This window comes from Panulirus ornatus, chromosome 33 (genome assembly GCF_036320965.1).
Source record: "Panulirus ornatus isolate Po-2019 chromosome 33, ASM3632096v1, whole genome shotgun sequence".
NCBI classification, from domain to species: domain Eukaryota; kingdom Metazoa; phylum Arthropoda; class Malacostraca; order Decapoda; family Palinuridae; genus Panulirus; species Panulirus ornatus.
In genome coordinates, this window is record NC_092256.1 from 15,731,434 (window position 1) to 15,750,200 (window position 18,767).

At 40.7% G+C, this 18,767-nt stretch overlaps 2 protein-coding genes across 4 annotated transcripts in view; one reads left to right on the forward strand and one right to left on the reverse strand.

Moving 5' to 3' along the window:
* The window catches only part of LOC139759490 (uncharacterized), a 58,253-nt gene extending 52,282 nt beyond the window's left edge, over positions 1–5,971 (forward strand). For both annotated transcript variants that reach the window (XM_071681669.1, XM_071681670.1), the window contains exon 3: positions 842–5,971. In XM_071681669.1, the coding sequence (XP_071537770.1) occupies positions 842–965 (124 nt within the window). In that variant the 3' untranslated portion in view covers positions 966–5,971. The remainder of the gene's footprint in view (positions 1–841) is intronic.
* A 5,242-nt stretch (positions 5,972–11,213) lies between these two features.
* The window catches only part of LOC139759491 (uncharacterized), a 34,540-nt gene continuing 26,986 nt past the window's right edge, over positions 11,214–18,767 (reverse strand). Inside the window, exons 3-4 of one of the 2 annotated variants that reach the window (XM_071681672.1) lie at positions 14,928–15,265; positions 11,214–13,196 (exon numbers count right to left, since the gene is read on the reverse strand). In XM_071681672.1, the coding sequence (XP_071537773.1) occupies positions 12,974–13,196; positions 14,928–15,238 (534 nt within the window). In that variant the 5' untranslated portion in view covers positions 15,239–15,265 and the 3' untranslated portion in view covers positions 11,214–12,973. The remainder of the gene's footprint in view (positions 13,197–14,927; positions 15,266–18,767) is intronic. The other variant, XM_071681671.1, reaches the window with a different exon arrangement.

Consider the following 18,767-nt stretch of genomic DNA (forward strand, 5'->3'; position numbering starts at 1 on the left):
TGGATAACGAGTTTCGATAATTACCTCGAAAAAGAGGTGGAGCTAAGTCCATTTGTTATGAGATCCAAATCAGGGCAGTGAATCAGGGGCAGTATTCAATACACTAAAGTCCTTTCACGATGATTCAGTGACAGTGATTCGAATCCATTCAGGAGCATATAATCCCTGGGTTACTCCAATCGTAAACCTATTAATCACCCATTACTCTCATACCGTAATTGGAATTGGAATGTTGGCCGGTACACCCCCAGCACACTTCGGCATGCCATGAGAGGTCTTTGTTAAATTCTGACAACAATTTCTGGGCTTCTGAGACAATCATGGTGAGGAAAAGGGCGATGAGAAAAGTTTACCAAGTTTATGAAATTCGAACGAATGGGATGTGCATTCTTACACCAGAATTACAGCAGTGGCGTTTTTGTTGATTGAAAAACTTGTTGACTGACAGCTTTTGGTCGTTTCTCTTGGCACCTGTTCATCAGTGCAAATATTGAATTAGCTGGCAGTAATGAAGATGAACACATCGTTACTATTGCTCTGTGTCAGCGTTTAAAGTGGGTTTTCAAAGGACCCAGAGATCAATGTATTTACCTGTTTATGAATATTGGCAAATATCAATATTCCTAGAATTTCCTACTATGATATTCTAATCGTAACCTAACACATGGTACTGACATATTTGGCAATGAATAGATATTTCTTTTGATAGCTTTTTAGATCGAAAACTCTTATTAGAAATATTCTGTTGTAGAGATCTTAACAAGATTAGGATATAGTCAAACAGTAACCATATCAGTCTGTGATGCACAGATTCAACTTGTGACTCGTCTCCTTGTGGCAGGTACGGCTGTGACGACGGAGACGAGAGTCTGGAGGAGGACCTGTACTCCATCACCAAGGACGACGTCCTCGACCAGGAGTACAGAAGTACCAGCGACACCAACCCCAAGGATCCTCCCGTATGAACCCGGCCTTCTCAACCCTCCAGGAACCCCACAATGAAGGTGTTTCTCTCTCTGAACCCTCAGCCTCCACATCCAAAGACTCCCGTATGAACTCTGGTGTTTCATCTCCCCAGGAACCCTTGAGAGAACAATTTCCTTCCACTGAACTTTGGGCTAGTGGGACACTATAGCATCAGCAACAACCCTAAGGACCATCTTGTATATGAACCCGTCCTATCAGCTTCTCATCACAATGAACCATCTTCTTTGTAAACCCACATTATGTTCACTTTTGTCTTAGCACCAGCTGCATTTACATTCTCTAGAGCCATATTGCATTGCATGTGATTTCCAGTTATCATATTTACTAGAGTATCTATCAGTATTCTTACCTTAGCCGTATATTTTGAGCTCTTCTGTTGATGTATGATCTACAACTTCTGTCTCCTGAGGGCAAACTCTGTGGAGTGTGTACGTGAAGCTTCGTTCTCAACAGCATCATGATGGATGGGACGAGAGATGGGCTGGATTTCTGAACGCGAGACGCTGACAGTGCTATCATCTACGACGTCTTTTTCCTTTTCTTCCTTCTTTCTCTTTTCTCTCTCTGCTTCTTAAGGGAGAGGAAGAGGTGGCAAGCAACCTCCACAACTGGAGTATCTCTAACCATCATCATCCTCAACGACCATCATCATCCGCAAGAACACTGGAGCTACCTCGACACTCCCAACGACATACAGCGCTTCCACGACGCTGTCATTACCATGACAGCCTGACAACGACAGTGATGACGACGATAACTACCACCACCACCACGACTACCATTACCACTGCTACTACCACTACCACCACCACCACGACTACTACCACCACCACGACTACTACCACCACCACCACCACCACGACTACTACCACCACCACCAGTACAAGAACCCAAGAGAACCACGAGGACGAGGGAGAGTCACCTTCTCAGAACACTCGCTTCCACTGACACCAACCTCCTGCCTCAGGAAGAGCCGTCCGACAGCTCTGAGAAAAACACGTCCCTCTCCCTCAGTGATCGATAACCTCTGTACCGAACTGAGTAAAGTTTGATGCTGAAGACCGAGGGGTCATCAGCCTCCTGAGTGAGGCAGAGAAACTGAGATATGTTGGTGTCTTGACCTGTGTCTGAAGGGAGTTATAATCAATAGTAACACAGGATCAAAATGCATGACGTACAAAGATTACCTGACTGGAATCTGTTTGTAATCTGAATTTGAGATGTATTGATAATTAAGTCCTGGACTGAATGAATATAAAAACTCAATTCTTATTTTACTCAGTAACAAACCATTAATGTATTTTATTACAACTCTGTCAATTTCCTTCTAAGCTGCTTTATATTTTCTAAAGCACAACAACCTCCACAATTTACTGTGGCTGGCCTGCTGGTTTTTTTTTGTATCATATGCTAGTAATTAAGTGAAAAAAGATATCAAAGGAATCAGTTTGAAATCTATAAACTATGATAACTGCAGTGGAACCGAAGTTTTCTGTATAAAAATGATTTGTCAGTAACAATTTACCGAATTGTGAATGATTTATTTCATAACGTATTCTGATGGGTTATGAAATCTCATAACCAATGTGTACATAACTTCCGTCCCGAGTCATTAAAGCGAGTGATGAAAGAAGGGGAAAGTTTAGGTTTAAAATATGTATGGCATTTTGACGACTTCCCTCAATAGCCTATGATGTCAGAGAGGGTTTGATATGGAGGAGACAGAGTTCTTGAGCTCGATGGTATATCTTATGGGAATAATGGCCTGGCCTTTGACATGTTACATAAGTCGTCACGTCAGATTATCAGGCATCATACCAATGGGTCGTATTGTCGTGCTCAAAGGCCGTACCTTCGTGTTAGGGAATTAGATGCTCCGAGCTAATGGATGGAAAAGAAGCTCTTTTTTTAGCATAGGATCTGTTAAATATTTTATATAGTTATAGGAGTCTCATAATACACAAAATGTTAAGTTGCTGCATTCAGGGCATTGCATCACGACCTCATTGAATCAAATCGTCTTATCTATGGAGTGAATTGGTTAACCCAGGACTGAACTTCAGTCTTTGGTGTGTATACTGCTCCTGGTATACTATGGTTTACGAAGTTGTGAGAGTGTGTACAGAGCTTTTGGTGTACTGTAGCTTGTGTAACTAAGAGCCTGTGGAGAACTGCTGTTACAACTGTAATTTACGAAGGTGTAAGAGTTCATACAGAACCGTTGTTGTCTAGGATTTCCTTAACTGGGCCAAGCCTGTGTAATTAAGAGCCTGTTGAGAACCGCTGGTATGACTTATAGTTTACGTAGCCGTAAGTGTATATATATATATATTTAGAACCTCTAGTGTCCAGGCCTCCTTAGCTGGGCCCAGCTCCCGTCTTGAGATATATGAAATAAGAATTTTATAAATTTAATTGTTGAAACCCTTTAGATGCTCATTGCTTTTCACGTCGTACACACAGCCCTTCAAGCATCAGATGAATTCCAGTAAATGTTATCCAAAGAAAAAAAATTGAAAAATATCTTAGAATCTTGGATGCTCTGTAGTCCTGGTCTTAGAATCTTGGATGCTCTGTAGTCCTGGCAGTCGTGTTGTGAGGTTAATGGCCAGTAGGGATGAAAGTGGTGCATTTGCTCATGAAAGCAATTTTTAAAAAAGCCCTTAGGCTCTAGTAGACAGACCCTTTTTCCACAGAGATGAAATCTGTCGATAATTTCTTTCCAGTTATCAGATTTGTTTTGAACGGCACAAACACGATGCTTTGAGTATATGTTTTTGCAGACGGGTTAATGCGAGTGGTTGGGATCATGTGAAAATCAGAATTTTCCAAAAGGAATTGTAATTTTTAAGGAAATGTGTATTTTTTGAACAACCTAAAACTTCTAATTTAACGATACGTGTTTGTTATTCAATCCTTTCCCTCTCTTGAACTGTGCGCAAAACGTGAAAATCAAAATCCTGCAGATACGACGAACGAATTCGGAATGTTGTTAATATTTGTGGGATTATATCATCACTGTGGATTGGTCATTTTATTACAGCAGAAAGAAATTCAAATGAAGTAGTTCTACACCCAGCCAATAATAACCAGAACCATTATCACCAGAGCTCACCACCACCTAGTCCCTACCTCCACCAACCTTGAACTATCATCACCACCACTCCACACCATCACCACCGCCACCACCACCACTGAAGATATTTCCTCCCTACTCCCTTCCATTCAGTTTGCCGACAACAACCACTTCAATACTATTGCAGTAAACATGTTAAGGAGGATCATCGACTTGAGTCTGACAAGCTCTCATTAAACCAATTAGACTTCGGCCTCTTCCAATTATAGGGAATTACGGTTGCCTCCCCTTCCACTCCCCACCTTCTCCTCCCCTTCTGGCCCTAATTACTCACCCACAGAAGAGAAGTTCTCCAGAACTCTTCAACTCCTGATAAGACACATCAGCAACCCTTCTGAAGTTATCACTGTGTGTTCGAGCATCTAAAGTTATCTTGAAGGCTTCTGTATATGTATTGGCTGAGGCGCTATGCACATCGGCTGGTGACTTGTGATAATCCAGTTTATATTGCAGTAACGGTGTCGAACTAATGTGAACATGACGATAGCCAGTGAGCGCTGAGAGAGTCGGCGTTTGATCAGGAATGATTAGCACAGTTCACTGGGGAAACTTATTTCTGAGAATTCATTGATGTGATTTCATATGTAGGTCAGTTGCGCTCGTGGCTAATAGCGCTCTTGATTATCCATCTCTCTCTCTCTCTCTCTCTCTCTCTCTCTCTCTCTCTCTCTCTCTCTCTCTCTCACATATATTGGGTGATTGCATTAGCTCTCCACTGATGACGAATGAAGAGAGAGCCCTGTAATGTTGTAAACACTAGCTGCTTAGATAATTATGTTTATATTCTTCCTTTTCGTTTTATTCTAGGCATCTATTTTATGATATTTTACATTCACTTGTTTTATTGGATGCATTTATTTTCTTGACATAAATGAATTATACATCACCGACGATCTAGTCTATTCAAGGAGGAAATGCATCAAGTGGAAACCGCATTTGCCAGAGGTTGGAATTCATGACAATGAAACAAAATAATAACCAGACATGAAGACCCCAGAAAAACAGAGCCAATTAAGCATCATCAATCATCACCTAAACTTGTGAAGGATTCAACTCTCATTAAGATTCTCTAGAGATTTGAATACTTTTCATGGACTCGTCGAGATTATTTCCGATGCTCGACAAGCCAAGTTAGGGTAATAGTATGACCCCATGACTCCTATTGTTTTGGTAGTGTTGATGGTAGAATTCGTAGGAAGAACTTAAGGGGAAATCGCCCTCTTTAGATATCTTGGTTGCCATTCATCTCTCTCATCACCCATTACTATTATTTTCCCCTCACTCCTTATCTCCCTCCTCGCAAAATCTCTGTATCTTAAGAGTCCTGCAGTTAAGCCAAAACCTAACTCAACAGACTTGCAATATACGGTATACTCGCCTGTATTTCATTATTCGTTGGTCGACAATATACTCTCAGCCTCGTAACATCATCGACACATATTCTAGGGGTATTATCACTTAATTTTAAGTAGTTTTTAAGTAGCTTCATATAACAAAGCATTTCACATGCATTAGACTGCATTTTCATTTTCAAGAGTCTGTACTGTGAAGTCAGGGAAAAACTCAGCCCCAAATTTCCCACAAGTATCGCGAATCCCGTACGTCATCACATACAAAAGTTATCTTAGGTGTGAGGATGTTCATCATCTGTAAAGAATGTGTTATGGATCTCATTCCATAATTGATAAGTAGTTTAAGGAATAACTCAGTTTCGTGAGGTGAATGATAACTTCATTCACGTTTCTTTTTATCATCTTCATTCTTTGTTTATTCTCTCTCTCTCTCTCTCTCTCTCTCTCTCTCTCTCTCTCTCTCTCTCTCTCTCTCTCTCTCTCTCTCTCTCTCTCTTCTTTTTCTTTTTCTTCTTCTTCTTCTTCTTCTTCTTCTTCTTCTTCTTCTTCTTCTTCTACTTCCCCTGTGTCCTCAAAAGCAGGAGATCTAATGGACAGTAGCTTATAAATATATAAATCAACTTGTTTAAGGGGTTCTGAGATACACCACCTTTGCCAGTTGCTTATATCATCATGTCACACCTATAAAAAGCATTACTGTACTATAACACCTGTGCTATAGATCAAAATGTATACAGTGACAGAATCTGTCCTTAGATATGCCAATGATTAGCTTTTTTATAATTAAACTTTTATAAGAATAAAGGATATTTAAATAGAGGTTGTGTTTTTTTTTCCACCCCTATCTTTAGAAGCTCCCACAGAGGGGAGAGAGAGAGAGAGAGAGAGAGAGAGAGAGAGATGACCACAGTGGCCTAAAACATAACTAACTTAGATGAGTCGAACGACCTTGTTAAGCAGAGTTAGGATAAGAGGGACACGTATTTAACTGAGGGGGAAAAAGCTGTTGGTTGAAGAGGAGGTACTCTCTCACCAAACTGCTGTGCTTTGGAATCTCTAAATAACCCCACTGATATTATCCCTTTATATCTTCAGTGGACTGACGGAGTTTCTCTTCAGCCCCGTTCCTCACACTGCTGATTTTGCATTCACTTCTTTTTGCATGAAACCTTCTCACTTCTCAGACCTGAGCTATTGCGGAAGGCGCTCTCATGATGGAGGAGCGAAACATCGATAGACTCTCCCCGCCCCCCCCCCCCCTCCCCCCACAGGGGCCTTCTGACCTTGTATAAAAGTCCTTTACAAACATTCGCAAGAAAATATAAGGGTTTTAGAAAACACAAAATTAATAAAAATAATTAACCACCCTCCCTCCCACACAAACACACACACACACACACAAACACCAGTCTGTCTAACGAAACATGCTTCAGGGAACTAATCCTCACCCATACAGTTAGTACCCGGTGGTGTAAACAAACTTGTCAAATAAAACATAGCGTGTGATCGCCGTAGACTTTCATTGGGTATTGTGTCCATCACAGGATGACCAGAAACATGTTTCACAAATACATCATGCATTACAATAAACCTCCATGTATACATAAGGGCTTATTCCTTACTGAATTATCTGCCTCATATTTATTTCAAGTGAGATGTAGAGTGGTTTCGGAGCCAGCTCTTAAGTGATATACTTGATATCCTGATGACGTGTTTTGGGTGCCCTAATCCAGTTTCATCTGGGTAAACATCCTGTTAGCTTGCCTCTCATGCCTCGTGAGATTGGAAGATATACACAGGCGGAGACTGAAGGAGGAGGAGGAGGAGGAGGAGGAGATAGAAGGAGGAGGGGAGAAGGAGGGAATAAGGATTATGGAGGGAATAAGTTGAAAAAGATAGTGATCAAGAAGATTATGAAATGAAGGAAGGTGAGATGGAGAGTGATGGAAGGAGAATGAAAGAATAGGATAAGGGAAGAGAAGGGAGGAAAGGAAAAGAGGAGGAGAGGAGAAAGAGGATGAAAATGGAAGCAGGTAAATGATGGACAATGCGGACGTGAGAAAGAAAGGGGAAAGTATAGGGGGGAAGGGGATAAAAGAGAGAAGAATTTGGAAGAGATGAGAAGGAATAGGAAAGGAGAGGATATAAAGGAAGAAGAAGGAAGAGAGAGAGGAACACTCGTGGAGGGAGGAAGATGACAAAAAAAGACAGAGCCCACAGTGTTCAGCGGTGTCCCTAAGGGGTGGGTAAGGGCTGGGTGAAGGTCAACGCACTGACAGTTACCCCTTAGGGACTAGTAAGGGGTTCCAGAAGTTGTCATCAATTAACATTTTATTATACACATTTACCCCGGAGTCTCTGAGAGAAATACAAAATGATTTTAGCGCTCCTAAATCACCCGGCATCTTATTTTCTGAGAAGTTATTTCTGACCCAAAAACCAACTCGAGCACTTCCAATTATACGCTGAGGCCCGAAAGGGTTTCAACGTGGCGTTTGGGTCAAAACTTTTCGTGAGATTCGTAAATCCATTTTTTAATTGCCGAGGACTGGAGACGTGGGTGAAATATTCTGAATTTGTGTTATGTCCAATACAAGTGTAAAGGTATGGATGTACTTTTGTTAAATGATTCATTAGATCGGTTGATATATATATATATATATATATATATATATATATATATATATATATATATATATATATATATATATATATATATATATATATATATATATATATATATATATATATATACATATATATATATATATATATATATATATATACATATATATATATATATATATATATATATATATATATATATATATATATATATATGTATATATAAATATATATATATATATATATATATATATATATATATATATATATATATATATATATATATATATGTAATACGATTATATTGGTCCATATATGGCTATATTGTCCCTTGAAAAGAGAGAGAGCTCTGTGTTCAGTGACCTGTACTCAACTCGACACTCTGCACCAACCGCACGACACCACTTCACAGCGGTCGCATGTAGCCACCTCTCACGTTCAGTCGGACATGACTTCCGAGACTGGACGGATGACGCGCAGGAAAGAGTCGCAGATAATCTTGTGCATATTTTCAGGACGTTCAACACCCAAATGACAAGTGAAGAGTCTTGTGCAAGACGGGGCAAGGATATCAACAAGGGAACTCCTCCCTGCTTTAAGACGCACGTCGTACATCCTCAACTGCAACAAACAGACACAACACTTTACGACGCGGAATTCATCCACATCCGGAACCCTCTCCTGTTCCTCTACCCTCACACCTCTCTCCCTACACCACTAGACAAGGCTGGGGACCGTCCGAAGCTTCACTTTTCAAGCCCTGATACAAGATGGAAGTATCTACAATGCCATGAAAATCTGCAACACAAGGATGATACAAGATGGAAGTATCTACAATGCCATGAAAATCTGCAACACATGGCGAGTGCCGCTGGTCTGGTGTTCATATACAAGACTAACAAACTTAAGGTCGTCACACCTTCCTTTCTCAGTCAGTATTTAATAACACAGGAGACAGGTCGAACAGAAAGATGCTTCGAACTTCGACTCTTCTGCTCTCGAGAACATCGCCTGTCTCGTCCCCCTTGCGTTCTCGTACTTGGAACATGTTTACACAAGAGATAAAAATTAATGAGAAAAAAGAATATTTATTCCGACAGTATTCAAAGACTCGAGTATATTTTTTTTTTGCTCCTTCAGAAATAAAATCCTATAATCAGGAAACAGAGTGTTGGGTAAACTGCCTTCATTAAAGGGACGATCCTGTAGCAGAATTTCTGTTGCAAAAGCGTCCTTGCAGGAGGAGGACGTGGCCGGCCGCATTTGCAGACTCTTCTCGTTACAGGAGCAGGTCCTTGTATTCATGGTAGACCACTCATAACTCTGGGAAATTCAATACCTCCTCTAGGGTGTATTGCGACGGAAGGAGGGAGCGCATACACGCCAAACACTCTCAAGTGCTCATATTGGCAGTAGTGTGTGCGCAGAAAACATTCTATCACGAGCTGGGCTCTGATACGTGTAACTTTTGGGAAGGTGTGTGTGTGTGTGTGTGTGTGTGTGTGTTTGTGTGTGTGACTGTCTGTCTGTATGTATGTATATATGCCTGTTTTCTCACAAATACATAACATTATGTCTCCCCTTATATCTTGGCAGGAGAGAAAAATAGATCATAGAAGTATAAGTCGTACCGAATAACTAGCATTTGTTTCATCATGTGAAGTTTCAAATGTTTACACGATAAGAAGGTCCAATCACATTAGAATGATTAATCACACTAATCAAGCCATATGTCAATGAAGTTCAAAGATATTTTGACGAAACTTTTGATGCCGCAGGACTCAAAAGTTTCTTTTTTATCTTCTATAACCTTTTTAAGCCCTAGGCATATATACATTTTTGATTCCCTTGCGTACGAGTATTTTTCTCAACTATAAACGTTCACAATTTATCTCTCGAGGCTGAAACCACTTTATCTATTACTTTCAGACCATCAAACCCTATTTTTTCTGACTGTCAGTTGTTTCTCTTATAACTCATTCTAACCTACTCTTCGACTGCTGGATTGTCTGTGTTTGCATATATATCCCAAATATCTCACTATCGTAAAACTTGCAGTATCAAGCCCTATGTGAAGCCACAAAGTAAGTGGTTTATCAGTAAACGCAAACGTTTATTCGTAATGTTTCCTGATACTAAAACTTGACACATTACTCGTAATAGATTCAAGTGCTCCTTTTTTCGAAGGCCGAAAACTGTACAAGGTAAAAAGATTCGAGGTTCAAAAGCCTCTCGTCTCATCTGTAGAGCAAATTAAAAGACTCCCTCGCCCGGCCCCCTCAAGTGGTGCTCACACGTCCATCACTCCTGCCTGCAGAGCTGAAGATATTGGCCCTCTGGGTCTACCCTCCGATGTGGGGGGAGGAAACGAGGAAACTACCGTACCTGACGTGGCTTCAGGGGTCTTTAGAGAGAGAGAGAGAGAGAGAGAGAGAGAGAGAGAGAGAGAGAGAGAGAGAGAGAGAGAGAGAGAGACCTTACTGCCTCACTGCCAACAAGACTATAAGAATCTTGGCATCCAATTCTTCGTATAATCCACACAGGTCCCGCTAGCCGGGCAGGTTCGGGAACTCCCGGGTCGTTACCGCTGTAATCATCTCGTTTAGCGATATTCGACTGGTAGTTTCAGGCTTTGTTACCCCTTTAGGGAACCCATTTCCCTTTGCTTATCGATACATTCAAAGGATAGGGTAACACACAGATATTGTGGACAGGTGTAGTTATACGCATTGAGGCACAAGGAATATTTTTCTTTTATTCTTATAAAGATGTCTCCAAACACACACACACACACACACACACACACACACACACACACACACACCCACACACACACACACACACACACACACACACACCAGTATTCCTAATATACAACAAAGCAGATCCCATACATCATTTTGGGCTTGGTATGCATCAGCCTCATTCTATTGCTCTGAGGCAACTTACAATAGAGTTTCCAGCCTTCCAGCCTCTGGTGTAACACTTTCATCACCATAACATTTTGTCATGAAGGGTTGAGTACAGGCATCTTGAAGCATTTGGAAATTTAACTCTGGTGTGACGCATGATTTTGATAGTATGGAATACGATGGTTCTTTCGGTTTGTATAAATTAAGTTGAGGAGGTATAATCAAATATTCTTTATTCGTATAAAAGTACACTTGAAAAATACGAATTATCTCCTGACCTAAGTAAAACATATTTGATCTAGACATTAACAGAAAGCTTTATATAGTGTTAAATGACACTACATAACGTATAATGTATGTAGGCTCGAACAATGAAAGCTGCTTGGGAGAAATCTACTTTTTAGTTCATGAATTATTGATCCTTTATAACCTCAATTCTTCAATGCCCTAAAGATTATCAAGGAAAAACTATAACAATAATCTTTATAAAGTTGTTTCATACATAAATCTTATCTCTTGTTAAATGTAACCATAAAAATGAATAAATTTACGTAATTGTGTTTTTTCTGAATACATTCGTTAGTGTTTATTCCTGTTTTACGTTCTATAATAGACTTATGCAGGAGAAAAATCAATCTACTTGCCTTCGTCATTCATTGCTATATGATCTTCTATGTAACACTGAAAGCAAAATAGCAGGGTTCCATACTGATAATGGTGATCTAACGGTGCATATCTGAGGTGATATAAGCTCATAACTCCAATTAACCATAAAGTTAAGGAGAAAGATAAGGATCATGGATCATACAGTGTCACGAACCTGGTGGACCAGTGCTGGGTTGACCAGGTTATGCAAGATGATAAGAATGAGAAGAAGGAAAGAAGATAAGAACAGAAGAAAAATAATAGATATCTGAGAGAAGAACAGACGCAAGAACATCCCAAGATATGCCAAAACTGAGAAAAGTTTACTCATGGACTCTAAGCGTTTAGCCTCAGAACAATAGCAGACCTTTAAGGGCCGCAAAGACTATTATAACAAGATTCTGATCCTGTCTCCAGGGAGAACAAGATATAAGATTCCACACTCGAAATCTTGTTTTTATGTACATGACTGTGTCTGTGTGTCGGTGTCTGTGTGTGTGAATTTTACTTTCTGTCTCAGTTATGTTTGCCTCCCATCAAAACAGACCCTTAGTGATTCTTTGGTTGCATAGATATTTGCTATAGATATTTACCATGAAAATATCCGCTGTAAACAATGAAGATACGTTCTGTCAACAATATAGAAAGTTCACCATGACATAATATCTGGTCTACAGCAACACAATGGACATACATCTCTTTATAGCTTCTGTATGAAGACTTACACGCGAGGTTGGTCGTCCTACATAAGCACATCACAAGATTCCCCTCAGCATCTACATTGTGTGTTCATACATCAGGGAATAACGTGGCGTAATTCAAGGTGACTATAGGATCCCCAGGAAAGTGCCAGTCGTGTTGAAGGCCTTGTGGTAGGTGGAGGAAGGTGGCATTTGTGGTTGTGATCAGGTAGGTTACTCTTGATGTTGTGGTGGACGGTGGAAATCGCAGGAATAATGTCGTTTGTAGTTGTCCTGAATATGATTATGGTTGTTTTGGTTGTTCAGTTACCACTGGAATCACAGGATCAGTATTCGAGGGCAAGGTATTGATCTCAAGGATGAAAGTTTAGCTAGGATCAGATTCTAAAAAGCAAGGGCCTTTCGAACCCACTTGAACATAAAGGGTCGAAACATAAAGTCTTATATATATATTGCCTATTTTAGGACACGTCATGAAAACTGGACGTGAATAGAGATAGTTAGACTTTGATTACTAAATTCGTGCTAGGAAATAGAGACGAATTTTGTACGAGGGGTTTAGGGGAAGTGCTCCGTCCAGCTGAGTATTTTCTCTGTAGATTTAGAGGGCGAACCTCAGAGGGAAAGTGGCACTTCAGAGGAGGAGGTTGTAACGCTGCTCTGCTGCTGGTCGAGGTTTTTCTCTGAGGTTCCTGGAGGGTTGAGAGGGCGGGGTTCACACGAGGGTTCCTTGGGGTTGGTGTCGCTGGTACTTCTGTACTCCTGGTCGAGGACGTCGTCCTTCGTGATGGAACAGAGGTCCTCCTCCAAACTCTCGTCCCCGTCGTCACAGCCATACCTGCCACAAGGAGACGAGTCACAACTTGAATTCGTATTGTCAGAAAAGCCTCTCTCTCTGTTCCCCTTTTTTTTTCGTTAAAGTGACATGTATATTCATATATACTTACATCTACATCATGATGCGCCCGGATCATAATCTGATAAAACGTACGACATCAAACTGAAAACTTTTTTCTTTTACATCTAGTTCTCTGAAATATCCCTCCAGAATAGAGATCCGTTCATACTTAATCTATTATTACTTTTGTAAACGAAAAAGCTTATATTAGCATCAAAGTAACAGGGGGTTGTTATCATACCTCTCTGGCCAGAGGGCAAGCCTCGCCGTAATCCTGATATTAGAACGCATTTCCCGCTCGGCTGAACTTAAAAAGGACGAAACTTTTCCCCTTACCTCGTTTTCTTTATAAAATTCTCTCAACTTTCCCCAAATTGTTGTCTGAATTTAATAAAACCCTCCCATGACGCTCTGCTAGGCGCTGGAAGGCCAGCCGAAAATTCAATCAATTACAGTAATAGAACAAAGACTTGTGAAGAGGTTCATAACACCCGCAAAATAGGATCATCATTTAAGTGGATTCTGAATCCCTGCCAGGGGCTTGCAAACAAGTGAATAGCGGGAAAGACTTTCATTTAGAACTCATAAAGTGTACCCTCTCTCCGCTTGTCATTATGAGTTCCTCCACTCATAATCCACACCTGTTCTCCATCAGCGCTCTCTGCACCTCATAAAGTCACCAATGAATTTCATATATTTGAGGTAACCTTGCTACGATCTGACATTTTCGTTTATTCGGTAATTAAAAAGGTAAAAAATCGAAGGGTTCAGAGCATCCACCGATGCTGGTGTGGAAAGACTTTATATTTCCGTGCTTATGTTTTGTTATTATCCTTATCCCTCCTTTTATTCCTGTTCTCTGTCTGTTCTACTATTTGCCTTTACTCTGTCTACTTCAGTTACTGAGAAATCATAGTAAACAGATTAGGCTATTTATTGTTCATCCTTTATTTCAAGTACAGAATAACAAATTCATGATTTATTACCTTATTTAACACATGTCTTCCTTTGCGTTTTCTACTGGCATAATATCTTCTTATACCCCAACACCTGTTCATGACTAATCCAGTCATAACAACAACCAATTATGTTTACTACGTCACAAATAAAACCTGAAAAAAGGTTGATTTTCGTTTCTATGTCTTTTTTTTTATCTTCATATTAGCTTCTTTAACTTGAATGCGTGGAGGGCGAAGACCTAACCATCAGCCGCCTCCCAACTGTGCTATTTAGTTAGAATAACAAAAGCTTCGAAAAAGGTTCCAACACCCTTGATATTGGCAACCCCATCGTAGATTTAGATTTGGAAGCTTATGAGGATCAGACTGCAGTTCTTAAAGTACTTTTCTATTGTTACGATCTCACAATAACTTTGGAAAGAAGTCGAGATGGACCCATAGAAAAAGGTTCCCAATGGAAAACCAATTTCTTCGTTGAATTTTTCTAAAGTTCCCTTTTTTTTTCTATGGATCGGGAGGGTGAGAGGAATGTTTTTCCTCACGTTTTTACGTCAGTGTCCCATTCGTCAATACTCAGCCAAATTCTAATCATAATCATTAATGAAACAGATATTCTATCCTGCTATGAACTTATCATAAACCATATTTCCTCAAATAAGCACAAGAGAGATCGTATCATTCCTGTGTTAGGTGTTAAGGGGAGGCGTCTTACTTGGCAGCGACGGTGAGGCAGGCGAGGAGGGTGAGGAGGCCGGCCACTATGAGGGTGAGGGCGAGCGGCAGCGGAGGCGTGTGCATGGGGCGGGAGCCACTCATGGGCTTGCTGAGGATGACGTGGTAGAAGACCGAGCCCGCCGTCAGCATGAGCGTCCCCAGCAGGAAGCTCATCAGCAGGCAGTAGGCGCGAGTGGTGGGCGCTGCCTGGGGGCTGAACAGTCCCTTGTAGCGTACCTGCTTGGCCATACTGCTGCTGCTGCTGCTGCTGCTACTGCTGGAAGAACTGCTGTGCTGCTGTGGTGACATCTGGCCTGCCTACCAGCCAACCACGACCTGCAACAGTGGTGATGTGGTGAGTCGCTTGTGCAGGTTCTGAAGAGAATTAGAAGAGTCATCACATTACTGAAATAAACCAACACACTTAGATACAAAATAGACAAAAACACTTGATTTACTACAACTTGAGAGAAACACTTGGTTTAATTTAAGTAACAACGCTGAAGATGAGAGACAAGATGCAAGTGATAAGAGACGAGAAGAACCACTCTGTAGAAGGTAACACAACAAATTGATCATCAAAAAGCTTTTGCTGCTATCTTGCGAATCCTTCCTTCCTTTGAAGGTTACATTTGTTTCCACGTTAACTTTTTAAGGGAAAAGAATACTTGTTCAGGAAACATAAGAGACCATTTATAGTAGTTGGAACCTTAGAAGAACATTCATATAGACATAACCCCTCACGAATTATTGACACTATCACAAAGCTTTTATAGTTATGGAAACTCTTTCAGGAAACCTCAGACCTATGTAGTACATAGGCGTCGTCCAGCCCTAACACCTTTAGCATCAAACTACGTTAACTCATCAGTTAAAGGAGGCGTAGTGTGGCATTACTGGATGATATAGTACTCATTAAGGTATATTAATTACGCTGAGCGGGTTTAAGGTGTTGAGGAATCCATTAGTGGACTTAGCGGAACCTATGAAGAGACCACTCTATTTCTTCCCCACTGACCTGTTGCTCTAACAGGGTATATGCTTGTATATGTGGGATATATCAGGGATATTTCTGTTTTCAGTGTATAACAGGTATCTAGGTATACATAGAATGACACTCACAGGTGAAATTTTAGTGTTTTATGCTCATTTTCCTGTACTTAGCTCTGGACACATGATGAAGCTTATATGATTGTCCATATCACTTAAATTAAACTTTTGAACTGAGACTTACTTGTGCTTAAGAACATCCAGGAAAGTTTAAACTCACAAGCCGACGCATGTAGCATTTAGTCGTACAGAGAGAGAGAGAGAGAGAGAGAGAGAGAGAGAGAGAGAGAGAGAGAGAGAGAGAGAGAGAGAGAGAGAGAGAGAGAGATAATGAGTAGGTGGGAGTCCAAGGCGAACTGTTTTCCCATTCAGTGGGATATTCCTAGTTCTGGAGTCTAAACCCTGTTATGCAAATGACCTTTTTTTTTTGATTAATCTATTCGTTCCCACCAGAGAGTCAGATTAAACCCACCTTAGGGTCCGAGGTAAGTAGGTCTTCAAACACGTCCTGAAGAGCTGACTTAAGATCTGCTAATCCTAAGATTTGTATACCATTCTTTAAGACAGCGTGTATGAAGGTACTTCAACAGTGAAATGTGTCATTGTATACAGCCCCCACGACACCTACTAATGGGGCTCTCGACAGCTCAGAGGCTGCGATCCATGGAGGAGGAAGGAAGTAATTGACTCCTTTGGAGCGAGAGGAACCTTGACAAGGGTGTTCACGTGTTTTCGTCCACTGACGACGATGTATTCTCAACGAAGGTGCCTTCACGCTCCCGGTGTGAACCACTTGCTGGTGGAGTCTGGTAACAGAGACAGACAGACAGACAGGGAGATAGACAGACCGACATACAGACAGACAGAGAGATAGACAGACTGACAGACAGAATTCTTGTTTTTTTTTTTTTCTTCTTTGTTTCATCTCTACCTCAAGTCTCGGAAGATCCTTTGTCACATCTTACCTGGAAAAATTAACGAGTTACTCGTATCTGGCTGGTTGGGCTGGGGGATGTAGAATTACACCTCCTTTAATTCCGGTGTTGAGAGAAAAAAAAGAAAGAAGCATATTTTTTTTTGTTGTTTGTTTGTCTTAGGGAGGAAAAACATTCTGGGTATGTGAAGCTGGGCTACGAGCACGGGGGCATCGGTGAGGCCATGAATAAATTTCAGTAAGAATTTGAATTGCATTTTAGGAAAAATACCCTTCTGGATAACGCCAGCCAGCAGACACAAAATCTGGTGTGCGTCCTGTGGCCGATGTGAACGTTCCCCAATGTTTACATTTTTCGTCAACATTTCATTTATCATATGGCCGATGTGAAAGAGCCTATTAGTTTACATTTCTTTACTGGTGGTTGTGTCCTGTGGCCGATGTGAATGTTCCCCAATGTTTACATTTTTCCTCAACATTTCATTTATCATGTGGCCGATGTGAACGTTCCCCAATGTTTACATTTCCTTACTGGTGTCTGTGTCATGTGGTCGATGTGAACGTTCCCCAATTCTTCTTCAACATTTCATTTATCATGTGGTCGATGTAAAAGAGCGTATTAGTTTACATTTCCTTACTGGTGGTTGTGTCATGTGGTCGATGTGAACGTCACATTCCTTCCCGCCGTGTAGTCGATGCGACCGATGTCTATTGACATTTCACATGTATGTTGTAACGAGACGTTGAGAAGTGGTTGGCTGTTGAACGTTATGCTAAGTATTGCTCTGCTGAGACACTTGCGACCATCTCTCACATCTCTCTCATCTCTCGCTCTAGGGATGACTCGCCTCTCTCCCATTTTTTTTCTATTAAATGAATATAACATATCATCTCACTAGAAGAAAATGAATGAGCTATGATTAGAAAATATGATACACACTGTACAACAATGTAAAAGCATTTCCAAAGTTTTCGTCTGCTTTTTTGTTCCTGTCGCAATGATCCAACCACAGACAAAAATCCTCACCTATGCCTGGCCTTAACTGAAATGTAGAAGGGGATAAATAGATAATGTAAAGGGTTAAAGAGGAAAGAATGAATAATGTAAGGAGTTTAAGAGGAAGTGGAAACTCTGTCTTTTGATGGAGGAAAGAATTAAGTCTTAGATTATGTTACTTATCGATATGTAATGACATTACTGGTGAGAGCCTGATGTCGCCTCCTTCCACTCCTGACGTTCTTTAAGGTAAAGAGATTTTATTTTCCTCTTAGCTTCGCGTTAGCCGTAGCTTGTGAAAAAGCACCTCATCAGTCTGTATTAAGATTCTGACATATATCTCCGTTACTGTAGGATATTTGGACGTACTGAGTGGCAGATGTGACGTTATTTAGGGATGTCAGACGTTAGGGTGTGAAATGTTAAGAAATTACAAGTTACAAAATCGCAAGACTTTATCAATTTGCGTATCATGGATCTTAAGTCTATAGCTTATGTTTAAAGATGGTAAAACACTGTCTTTTTCGCCTCTCTCTCTTCTCATTTCTTTGTCTTATTTTCTTAATTCGCGTTTTTCTTTTTTTTAGTTAATGATATGTAAACCTATGATTTGCACTCTATGATATCTTCCAATCTACATTTATCGTCATCCCCAGGTCAATAAGAATATGGGAATCAGCGATGCACCGTCAGGCACCGAAAATACTAATGTGTCTTGCACGGGAGAGGGATTGTACTAATGGTACACATTTCTGCCTCAGTGTTCCCCCGCGTTCACAGGCTCGTGGTGCTTAAATCATCACTTGCATTATGCATGGACCCGGACACACTGATGGCAGTCGTAAGACCTTTTAGCT